Genomic DNA, 13321 nt, shown 5'->3' with positions numbered 1-13321 from the left:
TGTGTGTGTGTACATATATATGCATATAGGGAGAGAGGCATATATCCATCAGGATGGATATATGTATATATACACATACATGCATGTACATGTGTGTCTGTGTATATATGCACACATATATGTGTGTACATAGGTATATGTGTACATGCTTATGTGGCCACATGTGATGTGCATGCAGTACATATATGCACATATGTCTGTACGTGAGTGTGTACATGTATACACATACCTGTTGTATGTATACACACACAAACAAGCTATATATAATGTAAATAGAAAATAATCAACAGAGAGAATGCTCTAGAATTAAGAGGGATTGGGAAAGGCTTCTTGTAGAAGGTGGGATTTGGAGCTAGGACTTGAAGGAAGTCAGGGAAGTAGGAGGTTTCTTGACCTTTCTGCAGTATTTGACCCTGTGACACTGTTGATCACCTTCTCCTCTCTTGTGCATGTATTCTCTCCTCTCTGGGTTTTTGTGAAGCTGCTCTGTCTTGGTTCTCCTCCTATCTATCTGACTTTTCCTTCTCACTCTGGTTCATCATCCATACCCTCCTCCCTGAGTCTGGGTGCCCCAAGCTCCATCCTGGATCCTCTTCTCCATCCTTCAGTTAGCCAACAAGCCTTTGTTAAATGCTTACTATATGTCAGCCAATATGCTAAGCCCTGAAGATATAAAGAAGAGCAAAAGCAGTTCCTGCCCTCAAGGAGCTCACACTCTAAAGGAAGAGACAGTATATAAATAACTAAGTATATAGAAGATCTAGCCAGAGTCTTTGGAAGGTAATCTTAGAAAAGACTAGCAACTGGGGGGTGGGAGGGAGTGAGAGAAAGGTCTCCCTGCACAAGCTGGATTTGAGCTGAGTCTTAAAGTCAGGGCAACTAAGTGGTAGGTATGAAGAAAGAGAGCATTCCAGGCGTGGAAGATGACCAGTACAAAGGCAAATGGAGCATCATGTGGGGAACACCGAATAGTTGGATTGTTAGAGTGTGTGGAGGGGAATAAATTATAAGAAGAGTGGAAGGGTAGGAAGGGGCCAGGCTGTGAAGAGATTCAAATGCCAAACACAAGACTTCATAGTTGATCTTGGCTGTAATAGGGAGCTGCTTGAGTTTACTGAGTAGGTAAGTGACATGGTTTGGACCTTTAGGAAAATCTCTCTGCAGGTGAATGGAGGATAGACTGGAGTGAAGAGACTTGAGGTAGACCAGGAAACGCTAGTTCTCAGATAACAGATGTGTATGGAGTCTGCAGCTTGGTCCCTGTTTGAAACTTTCCCACATACAACACCTGCCAGGTAGAGCTTGTGTTCTTTTGGAATGGCCTAAGAGAATCCCAGGGTCTTCTCTGAACCTTGATGAGGCATCAGAGGGGATCAGGAAAGGACTTAGAGGCAGATGAAACAAAACAAAACAAAACAAAACAAAACAAAACAAAAAAAACCCCTGCAGAGTTTCCCAATGGCAGTCCTGTTCAATTCTATGCCACCATGATCATTGTCAGTCTATTGAAGTTAAATTAATTGAGGGACCAGTTCTGGGGATTGTCTATTCAACTGTCTACCAAAGTAGGCATTTTTTATCCACTCTGCTTTTCCTCTGTAGATAGGTATGGTGAACTCTTCAATGACTTTGGATTTCATTTCGGAGGCTATGACTACAGTATTCCAAGGTTTGATGAAATCAGCATAGTGACATTTGCAAACAGGAACATCTAGGGGAATCTCACTGTTACTAGGGAATTTTTTTGAATTGGGCATTGCCTGCAATCGAATCAAAGACCTTTGACAAGTATATTCCATACTATTTTTTGATTCTCTTGATTTTAATAATCACCAAAGTTATCTCTGTTTTTGTATCTTTCATGGAATCTTGTATGATTTTGATACGTGCAAGGGGAATGAGGAGTTTGAAGAGAAATTTTGCAGCACTGGTTTATTTATACTGAATCCAAGAGTTTTCTACAGTAAAAAAGAGAAAAGTCCTTGGCCTCTAAGAATTTATATTCTTCTTGGGGGAAAACAACTTGTATGCTGTTAAGGACATATGAAATATTTTTTAAAAGTAAGTGCCAGGTAATTTGGGGGTGGGAGATACTTGTGCTTTTCAAGAGGAATCTGGAAAGGCTTCATGTAGGAGATGCCCCTGGAGCTGAGCTTCAAAAGGAAACTAGGGATTCCAAGAGATAGCGGTGAGGAGGGAATATTTTCCAAGCAGAGGCGGTAACCTGTGCGGAGATCCAGATTGCTATGCAAGAGAACAAGGAAAAGTAGGCCAGTGAGGTAGAAACAAAGAGTGTTTGAAGGGGAATAATGTGTAATAAATCTAGAAAAGTAGGCTGGCACCAGATTGTAAAAGAATTTAAATGCCAAACAGAAAGGTTTGTGTTGTGGAATATCATTTTTGAAAGGCATGTGAGTCATGGAGTAGTGAGATGGCACAGTAGATAGAGCATCAAGCCTGGAATCAGGAAGACCTGAGTTCAAATCTGGCTTCAGATACTCGCTAGTTGTATGACTAGGTAAGTCATTTAACCATGTGTGCCTTAGTTTCCTCATCTGTCAAATGATCTGGAGAAGGAAATGGCAACCCCCTTCAGTATCTTTGCCAAGAAAAAACCCAAATGGGGTCACAAAGAGTTGGACACAACTGGACAACAAGCCTCATTTTAGAAAGGTGATCTGAGGTGGTGAACCTTAGAGTCAGGAGGACATGACTGAACAACAGCAACAGGCATATGGATCATTCATTATTGATGTAGTCTTAATTGTCTATTTTTGATAACAACAAAGTCCTCTTCTTTTTCATTGATTCCTTGACCCTCTTAAAATTGTGTTGCCTCCAGAATGAACCTCTCCTATGTACATATGGTCTAGCCCAACTCTATTGCCCTCTCAGTTTGGAGGGTGTGGTTAGGAGGAAGGTGGTCTTTCTCATAACAGGCTATCTCTACTCTAGAAGTTTTCTTCTATTTTCTAAAATTTTCTGCGCCTAGAACCTTCCATACTGAAGAATTCCATGACCCATTCTATATTCCTCTAGGGTCTCTGTGACATCAGAAGTGGGAAACCAATGAGATGTGCCTGAGCAGGACCCCACCCATCCCTATAAACCCCATGGTTCTGACCTACTTCAACTGCCCTGGTGATTGGGAATGGGTGTTGCATACGGTATGGCCCCAGTTTTGGAGGCATTGATTCCTCCCTCCAATGAGAGCTGACTTAGTCCTGGAGGTGTCTCCCAGTGTGCTGCCCTGGTAGACTGGAAAAAGACTCTAGTCATCTAGCACACTAATTAGGAAGAGTGACTGGAAAAGAGAGGCTGACCATCTCTGAACTTCCTTCTTCCTCCTACCATGGCCCAGATCATGACATTCAAGGTGAGTTCTCTGGTTTTATCCTTCCCCAGTTCCTCAGCCTTCTCCTCTGTGTACTCCTCCACCCCTTTAAGCCTTAACTTAAGATAACATGTGCCCATAATAAAGGCCTCTTAATTTTAGCAATACTGGCAAATTTAACTACTTTATCTAAACCTCTTGAATCTCAGACAACTGTAACAGTCTGGGGCACCATCTTTATTTTCTTTAGTAACATTCCACTTTCCCATATAGCACATCTGGGACTATGATGTTAGAGTTCCAATATGGCAGCTCCACTGTCTTTGTTGGAGAAAAGAGTATATTACAGAAATCTTTACAGAGATTTTCCATTTTTTGTCTGTTCATTTCCCTCCTTCCAGGTTCATCCTTAAATGTCCTCTGGGTGACATTGCTTAGCTTTTCCTTTGCCTTCCTTTTCCTTTTCCTTTGCCAAGCTTTCTTTAAATGTGTTTTACCTTCCATAACTTCTCACAGGGTGATACTGCCTGTAATCTTCCACTGTCATCATCTGAAGGTTTTACAGATGAGTCTACATTCTAAGCCAGTATGGCCCTTTTATGCTATATCTCTCTGCTTGGCAAGGAGATCAACCGTTAGCTGACTATGACATTTCCTAGGTTCTTTTGCTCTCCTTTTTGGGGTGGTTTATTTATATTGGTTAAATTTCCTTAGAAAATAATGTGCATCTGTGATTATATCTTATTCTTCAGATTTTTTTAAAATTAGGCAGTTATGTGGTGCAGTGAATAGAGCACAGGGCCTGAAGTCAGGAGGACTCCTCATCCTGAGTTCAAATCTAGCCTCAGATACTTACTGGCTGGGGGACCCTGGGCAAATCACTTAACCTCATTTCCATGAGTTTCCTCATCTGTCAAATGAGCTGGAAAAGGAAATGGCAACCACTCCAGTATCTGTGGCAAGAAAACCCCAAAATGGGGTCATGAAGAGTGGGACATGAGTGAACAACAACATAAGTTTAATAAGTCACAAGAATATGGTAAGGCAGCAAAAGAAGTGAATGAAATTTTCCCTTGTATTGAGAGGCATGCTGTTTAGGACCAGGGAAGTGATATTTCCTCTGTACTGCCCATATGTGGAATACTGCCTTCAGCTGAAATGCCGCTTTCTAGAATATAACATTGAATAAATTGAATGTCTAAAGAAGGGTTGACTGGGGTGGCAAAGGGCCTTGATTTCATTCCATATAAATCAATCAATAAACATTTATTAAGTGCTTACTATGTACCAGGAACTGTGCTAAGTGCTAGGAATACAAAAAGAGGCAAAAAACAGTCCCTGCCCTCAAAGAGCTTACAATCTTTTAATAAAGATCACTTGTAGGAACTGAGGATGTTTAACCAGGAGGGAAAAAAACAAAACAAAACAAAACAAAAAAACCTTAGGGATATATAATAGCTGTCTCCAAGTATTTAAGGATTGTCATGTGGAAAAGGGATTAGACCTACTCTGTTTCATTCCAAAAGCCAGAACTAGGAATCATTGGGTAGAACTTACAAAGAATTAAAGGGAAAACTTCCAAACAATTCAAGTCATACAAAAGTATAGCAGGCTGCCTCAAGAGGTAATGAATCCCCCTTTGCTGGAGGTCTGCAAGTAAAGGCTGAGATAACCAATTGAGCTGGTTATGTCTTAGAGGTTTTTGTTGGGTTAGGTCATCTTCTATCTCAAGCCCCCTCTAAATCTATAATCCTTTTATCCTTTCCCCAATTTTTACCACCAATAGCTTGTTTAAATAGTGTAAGGATGAGCTTGTCTTGATTGCATGTCCTATCATCTTTTCATTTTTATTCTTCTCATTTAGCATTGATTGTGAACTTTGCCCAGACAAGTCAGCACTTTACTTGTACACACACAGCTGATGGGTAAATTCCTCCCACTGTAGTAGACAGGCATTTTTCCTGGTCATTAAAATACAATCAGTTTCCTTTTTTTTTTTAAGCAATTCAATAAGCATTTATTAAACCTTAAAACATTCTAGGCATTGGGTACACAAAGAGCAAAATGAAACAATCAGTGTTGTAACATAGCTTTTATTCTACTGGGGTCAAGAGAAAACATACAAACATGAAACAGGAAAAGTTTTTATCTGTAGCAGGGCTAGTAGGTACAATTATTTTCATATAACTGGGCACACAGGAATTGGGATGATATAGTGCCTAAAGTCCATTTGGCCAATAAATATATATTCCTTGATCTCTCTCAATTAAGGACAGATTGTGAGAGAGCAATCATCTGTCAAGACTTTCTTAGAAAGACAGAAGAATGGCACAAGAGGTCTTGAAAATGCAGTGGCAGGGAAAGTATAAATTAGATATCTGTTTTTCACATGATAAAATGATACTTCTCCACGTTCATAGTCAAGGAAAATGCCCACCATTAGGTTTGGCATACTGACCTGGCGGTATTTTGTATGGACCTTGGAATAAAGATTGTGCTGGGCCATGACATAAAGATAGCAGAAATTATGTGACCGTACAGTCCTAAGCACAAAGAAATCTTGAGACTCTTTTGATTCGGGGCAGATGCCAACACACCACATTGTGTTATTTGGCACCTCCACCTCCCAGTAATATCTTCCTGAAATGAAGGATTGAGTACCAAGAACTTGGGCAAAATCTCTCAACCTCCCACTGTTGTTGGGTGCTTCCTCCTGGACTCCTCCATATCTCACACTCTTCAGATCCTCTGATATGATGAGACCTGGATCAGCTGTGTTGCAATCCAGAGTGATGTCCACTTTCAAACTGAAAATATGTTCCATAAGTCCAGGGATGGGCCGGACAGCCATGTGTATGCCGAAGGTTTTTATTTCCTTTTGGAGCACAGATTTATTCCTGTTTAACACTCCTTTCATATCCTGGAGCAAATCCAGATCTGGTTTCTTGTACTCTTCCTCTAACTCTGTGATCCTCTTCCGTATTTGTTGATTCTGATGGGATAATTCACTGATTGTCTTGCTCAGGCCTTCTAAATTGGCCATCCCCAGTTCTTGCAGACATGATAGAAATGCATCCTTCTCCTCATTTAGGAATTGTTTCATTTTCTGGAATTCGGACAAAACACTCTTCTTTTGAGTTTCTATTTCCTTCTCTAACAATGCAAATTTAATCTTCTCATTGCTTATTTGTTGAACAACGTCCTCAGTTTTCCTCCACAAATCAGTCACGGTTCCTCGGAGCCTGTCTCTGAAGTCCTCAGCTGCCTCATCTATGCAATGGTGTCTATGAGCCTCATGCTTCTGGGATTGAGAACAGGACACGCAGACTGGGCGCTGGTCTTCCTCACAGAACAGCTTGTTCACTTTCTGATGCACCTCACACTTGGCACAACCTTCAGAGTACTGCGAACAATCGGGTCTTAGTTTTTTGGCAATGACTGCCAGTTTCCCAAGTCGCACGTTAGCTTTGAAATCCCTCCGTGAGTTGACGCTCCTGCACTCTGGACAGAAGAAAGGGGGAGAGTCTCCCGGCCAGCTCCTGAGGAGGCAACCATGGCAAAAACTGTGGCCACACTCAATGGACACTGGGTTTGTGAAGTACTCCATGCAGATGGAGCAGATGAGCTCTTTCTGGAAGTCTCGAATCCCCTCTGCGTAAGAGACCATGTTGCTTTGTTTCTCCCGGGATCCTTTCTTCCTCCGCCTCAGAGCTCTGCCTTTCGCTCTGCTTGCAGGGCACACAAGGAATCTCAGTCTGCCTAATCCCAGTGCTTTTATACCTCCTTGGAACCCTGAAGCCCCTCCTTCCTTCAAGGTGTGAATTCTCCGGGTTTTCACTTGACCCTAGGAGTTTTTTACACCTTGGTCATTGCTTAGTAATAGAGTTGTTTCAACGATAAAATGAGGAGGTATTGCTAAAATCTTTGCAAAACTTTCAGTGCTTCAAAATTGCTGTTATTATTTTGTTCCCTTGATCTTCTGGCACAGGAATATTCCATTCCATTCAGGTATCACGATTTGTTCATCCATTCCTCAAATAACATGCATATCATATTTTTTTTCTAGTTCTTTGCCACCACAAAAATGTGTTATTATTAATATTTTGTTATATGTGGTATTTTTTTCCTTTGGTTTTGACCTCCTTTGTGTGTGGACCTTGAAGAATTTAGGATATCTGATGGATGTCCTAATTTTAGTGTCCCTTAAAGATCAACTGTGACATTTAAAAAGGTTTGAGAGACATAATTTCTGTGTAATTTAGTTATTTTATTAATAATGCCAACATTTTAATAAAAGGATGGTCATTTATCCATCTTTCTCTTAGACCAAAGACCAATTTCATTTTTTAATGTTGTTACTTGTCGCTTGCCATGTCCAGCACCAGTTGGGACAACTCTTTCAGAAGAAAGTACTTATGGTGTGTGTGTTCCTTTGTTGCTGGATGAGAATTTCACATTTAGGGTATGACCAGTGAAGTTAATAGTTATGGCTGGTAAATAGTTGTCATGCCCCTAAGTGGACAGATGCCATAGTCCTCATTCAAAGAAAGTCAACACTAATTGGTGATGCAAAGAAAATCACAAGATCCAACAAAAGAAGAAGGTGAGGAAAGATTAAAAAAAAATCACAGATGTTACGATTACAAATTAATCAAGAATTAAGAGGCAGAAAAAATAGAAGGAAATAACAAAGAAAATGACCAATACGGAAACTACAATAGAAAAACCTCAAAAAATCCATAGAAGCAATGAATGACAGCCTTACCACAGGAGGCCTTTTATTAGCAAGTATATGCTTTCTGCTGTGCTTCTTGAATCCTACCCGAGGGAGTAGTCTTATTCTGGGGGTGGGGGAGGGGTAAGGGGAGTAAGACAGACAGGTAAGATTTCCTTTAGGTACAACAGTATCGCTTTAGGGAGCTGATTCCCTGTGGGTTTGTGCTTGTGTTTCCCCAATATGGTGTTTATTTAGAGGGTAAGTCTCATGCATTAGATTTTCCTGTGGCTTCCTAAGGTGTTTGGTGCAGAGAACACTATATGACTATATGTTACAGTGTCAGTGACAGTTGTATTTTTGCTAACACCTTGTTAGCCCTTCCCTATTCCCTTGGGTCAACCTGGATGGGAGATTCATTGGACCCTTATTGTCAAAGGTCATAGAACTGTGACAAATGATATTTTCCTATGCAACCCTCAACAACCAATCAATCAACAAACCTTTATTAAGTGCCTCATACGCCAGGCACTGTGCAATGTTCTCTCTGCCTCTTCTTCGGACCTGCCTTTGAGAGCTGAGGACAGAGTTCAGGCTTCAATATTATAGGCTGTCAGAGTACCTAGTCCTACAAAATGAGGTATCATCTCTTAACTTACTGGGGAACAGAACGCTTCACTCCTCCTTGTCTACCTTGGCCCCATTTTCATAATTCCACAAGATTGCAGAATATGATTTAGAATTGTAAGGAATCTATAAGTTAATTAATTAGCCTTCATTTTAGAGTGGAGGAAACTGAGTCCCTGAGAAATCTCTAGGGCACAGAGGTAGTAAGTAGCAGAATTGGGACAATGGCAGTAAGATCAGCCTTAAGATTTATTAAGTACTTGAAACATGAAAAGGGATGGACAGGCCAATGAGAGCTCCGTCCTCAGAGCACGCTCAGGCTTGTTGTTTTCCTGGTGGATTATGAAAAGAATGCAAAGATATTCCCTGCCTGGTATCTGTCCAACATGTGGAACTTTGGAAATCTGTTTCCATCCATGCATGACTGAGGGACTGGCATTGCACAGTGATGAAGGGTCTTATAATTGGCTGCAGAATCGTAGAGCCTGTCTACAAAAGGGACCACCTGCTGATCTCTCCAGGCTCTTTTCCTTCCGGGTGATGAGTGACACAAAGACGGCTGTGAGCTGCTGGGTGGGGGAGGGGCCGAAGCAAACCCAATCCCCTCCACCCCCCACCCATCTGCCATGCGTCCAAAGCACATGGTGCCTCTTTTTCCATTGTGTTTGCTTTTTTTTTTCCCCCTTACTGTTAAGCGAATGAATATTCTGAGATGGAGGGCCTAGATGACCATGAGAAGGCTGGAGGTCTTATCCAAAGTCCCGCTGGCGACAGTTAGTGTCTTCCCCTCACCAGGCACCTGAGCAGATGGGGGAGAGGGGCTAACAGAGTGTTACAGGCTGATGTGGAGGAAGCACCTGCAGAGTGATGTGAAAAGACATTCACTGGAGGATGACAGTAACTTCTGGGACTGGGACTCCTTGTGATGGAGAGAAATGCTGGGCACTGATCTTCAGAGCCCAGTAGAGAGCTACACTTGAGGGAAACCTCCTAAAGATTATACAAAGGGAGAAAAGAACTTCACGGAACCAGGGACTGAGGCATCACTTTGCAATGAGTGTTTCCCACCCATGTGCCTGTGTGTGTGTGCAACGGGAGATTTTGCCCTGGTTTGGGGGGAATGTTTTGTGCCAACTATTTGTAACATACCTGCTTAGGCAATTACTTTCCTAAAAGCTAATGGAGCCAACTGGTTGATTGATAATGGGGAGCACACCCATTATCTCAGGAGCTACCATGAAAGAAGCTCCAACCCCTCAGGGTTATCCCCAGAATCCTAAAGGGAGTAGAAGTCAGTTGGCTTTCATGGGATCTGGTCTGCCAATGCTGCAAGTGCTTGACTATGTGAGTTTGGGGTGTCCTGAGCTTCCACCACTGATGGGAATTCTGATAGGACCTTGGGAAATTCTGCACTCCCAGGACTGCTTGAGTGCTCCCATCACAGAATATTTATTCACCTTATGTCAGGAAAGATGAAATACAAAAGAAACCGAGGCACATGGTGGATGGGTGGAGAATGCAACTTGCTGCCCCTGCCCCTTCTCCCGCTCCCCGGAGTTCTTGTGTCACTCACAGCCATAAAGGGAAAGAGAAACTGAGAAATGAGCCGGTCATTTCTTTTGTGTGTCAACTCAGTTCTGGCTACGTACGTCCTGAACCATTTTTTTTTCCTGGTTCTGAAGCCTGCAACATGGTGGATAAATCTCTTATCTTTATTATTATTATTATTTAAAGATGTGAACTGTGTACAAAAGTCTTTATTGAGACTTTGCCCTGCCTTCCCTATTCCCAGCCTTTGCTTTGAATATCTTTTGAGAATCTTCCCTTGAGCCCTGTAAAGTACTGACCTTTAATATATTTATTTGGTGGAAACCAGAAGTTCTTTGTACCAGGAAGATACAGTGTCCGTCTGTAGGGAAGGCTTCCAGGAAAAACACAAGGCCACCCATCTTGTGGGCCAGGGCAGAGGGGAGCCTGGGAAGTAAGGTGACAGGATGACAAGGATAAGAATAGCATGGCACTGACCTGAGAAGGGATGGATGAATGGATTGACGTCACACTGGCAGAGGGAGTTCCCACATCAGTGAGACTATGAGATTAAAGATATACAAAGAAAAAAATTAAATACCATCCCTTACCCTCAGTGGGAATACAACATATAAATATATAAATATTTAAATGCAAGACTACAGAGGCAATATGGCACTGTGTCTGGAGTAATGGCATTGGAGCCGAAAAGACCTAGGCACTAATCCTGCCTCAGAACACTTAACTAGCTGTGTGACTATAGTAAGTCACATCATGTTTCCTAGCCTCAGTTTCATCATCTGTAAAATGGAGATAATACTTATTATACCTCCCTCTCAGGACTGTAGTCAGGCTCATGTGAGATCAAGCAGGTGCAAGTGCTTTGCCATTTTAAAAGCAATATAGAATATCAGTTATATTTACTAAGATATTTTGAAGAGAGAGAGTACTAACAAATGGGAGGGTCAGGAAAGACAATACAAAAGTCACAATCAGCCTTGAAAGAAACTAAGGATTGCTGATAGGCAGAGCTAAGGAAGGAGAACAATCTAGGAGAACAGCTAGGCAATCTAAGCAAACCCCAGGGTCCACTGGGGTTTAACTGGAAGCTTAGCTTGGGCAATGGCATCCACCTAAAGGCCAAGACTTGACTCACCGAAGGCAAGCAAAGGAGGGGCCAAGATGCTCCTTATGTACCTAGTCCTTGAGGGAAGGAAAGCCCATGTGCATTAAAGTCCAGCTGGTACCTCAGACTCAAAGTGTCCAAAGCTTTGCTTATCATCATTTCCTCCCAGATCTGCTCCTCTCAATTTCTTCATTTCTGTTGATGAGGCCGCCATGTTCCTAATTGCTCAGGCTTAAGACCTCGACTCATCTTGCTCCCCCCCCCCCCCCCCGTCTCCTTCATCTTCCCAAATCCAATCAGTTGCCAAGTCCTACAGATTCTAGGCATATGTCCCCTCTTTTCTACCCTCCCCACCAAAAGTATTCTTGTTTCTCTTCGTAGTCTATCCTTCACACTCTCCTGAGTTGTTTCTCTATAATTGAGCATATTGTTTTCTCTGTTCAGGCACCTCAGTAGCTCTTTATTTCCTATGGAATATATTATAAACTCTTGACTCCTGGGCTTCAAAGACCTCTATAATCTAGTTTCATTCATTTATTCATTATTCATTCAACAAGCATTTATTTGGCAGGCAATGCACCAGGTCCTATGGATAAAAAATAATTAAAAAAGAAGTCCTTGCCTTCAGAAGGCTTACAGTTTACTGAGGGAAAAGAACATGTGTTTATATAAGTAGATATAAAATCTATGCAAAGTCATTTCCAGGGAGAAGAGCAGCAGTAACTGGAGTTCTGTCAAGGCCTCCAACTTGCCTGTCTAACTTTGTCTCATACTATTTCTTCTTATGAATTCTACATTGCAGCCAGACTGAACCATCTTCCAATCCCTGCTTTTATCACCTGCCTCCTTATCTGCCCCTCATGCCTAGAATGACAACCCCCCCATCTCTTATCTCTTGACTTTTCTTTATTCAAGACCACCTCCTCTATGAAGTCTTCCCTGAGCCTATCTGCCTCCTTACCGCTTAGTTCACTTTTCTCACTTTTCTCAGAGAACTTTGCCTGGACTTTTTCCCTAAACTTTTCTTTCTCCTTTATAGCTAAGGACTTCTCTCTTTCTTTGAGTGTTAGCTTTGGGAAATCATGGTCTATACTGTCTCTGATTTTGCATACCTAGCATAGACTAACATAGGCTCTCTGTATACAGTAAGTGCTTAATGAATACTTGCATGAGGGAACTTAGCCCTGTTCCCAATTCCACTGCAAGGATTGTATCTTCACTTTGTAATTCCCTGCAGTGCCTAGCTTTGGGCTTTGCACATGGTAGAGTCTTAGGAAACCTGTATCAATTAGCTGATGGATTGATTTTCCTATGGGCCTTGGGAACCCAGTGCCCAAGGTCCAGGCTACTTATCTCTGATGGGAATGACCTGCTTGTAAACCCCATCCTTACCCTCCGCAGTAGGGATCTTGGCTGGATAGGTATATTCTGTCTGTTTTTGCAGAAAATGTATTAGCTGAAGACCTGAGCTGCTCTGACCTCTTCACTCCCCTTGAGGTAAGCCCTCTTCACTAGCAGCAGTAGGGGCTAATCAGGCTGCTGGTCAGGGTGAGAAGCAAATGGTCTTTGAAGTGGGAGCTGGCCAGCCACCCATTATCATCTTTGGGAAGCACCATGTGGTTGAACTTTGCCAGAAGAACAAGACCTCTTAGGATGAAGTTTCCCAGGGAAATGTGTGTTTGGGCTGAGGTCACTTGTTTGTGATGTCATCATGGCCCAGGTGACTCCAAAAGCTACTGACTTCCTTTTGTCATGGGAAGTTGGATTGGTGGTCATGGCTTTGCAGATTTTGTAACTGTGTCTGGCAATGGACTTGTTTATTCATTCATTCATTGATTCACAGAAGTGTAGAATGTTAGGCCCAGAAGGGACTATATTTTTTTTGTTGTTCAGTTGTTTCAGTTATGTCCAACTCTTTGTGACCCTATTTGGGATTTTCTTGGCAAGAGATACTGGAGTGGTTTGCCATTTCCTTTACTAGCTCATTTTACAG

General features: G+C 42.1%; 1 protein-coding gene across 1 annotated transcript; it reads right to left on the bottom strand.

The window, feature by feature from the left end:
- Positions 1-5600: 5600 nt before the first annotated feature.
- LOC114035224 (E3 ubiquitin-protein ligase TRIM11-like) lies at positions 5601-7001 on the bottom strand. Its single transcript, XM_027851295.1, has 2 exons — positions 6496-7001; positions 5601-6258 (listed from the first exon to the last, which is right to left on the bottom strand). Exons 1-2 carry the CDS (start codon positions 6999-7001, stop codon positions 5601-5603), a joined length of 1164 nt encoding a protein of 387 aa, XP_027707096.1.
- Positions 7002-13321: the final 6320 nt, after the last annotated feature.

This window comes from Vombatus ursinus, unplaced genomic scaffold, assembly GCF_900497805.2.
Source record: "Vombatus ursinus unplaced genomic scaffold, bare-nosed wombat genome assembly UNPS02009173.1, whole genome shotgun sequence".
NCBI lineage: Eukaryota > Metazoa > Chordata > Mammalia > Diprotodontia > Vombatidae > Vombatus > Vombatus ursinus.
The sequence above is the reverse complement of the archived record's forward strand: the minus strand, read 5'-3'. Positions and strand labels throughout refer to the sequence as shown.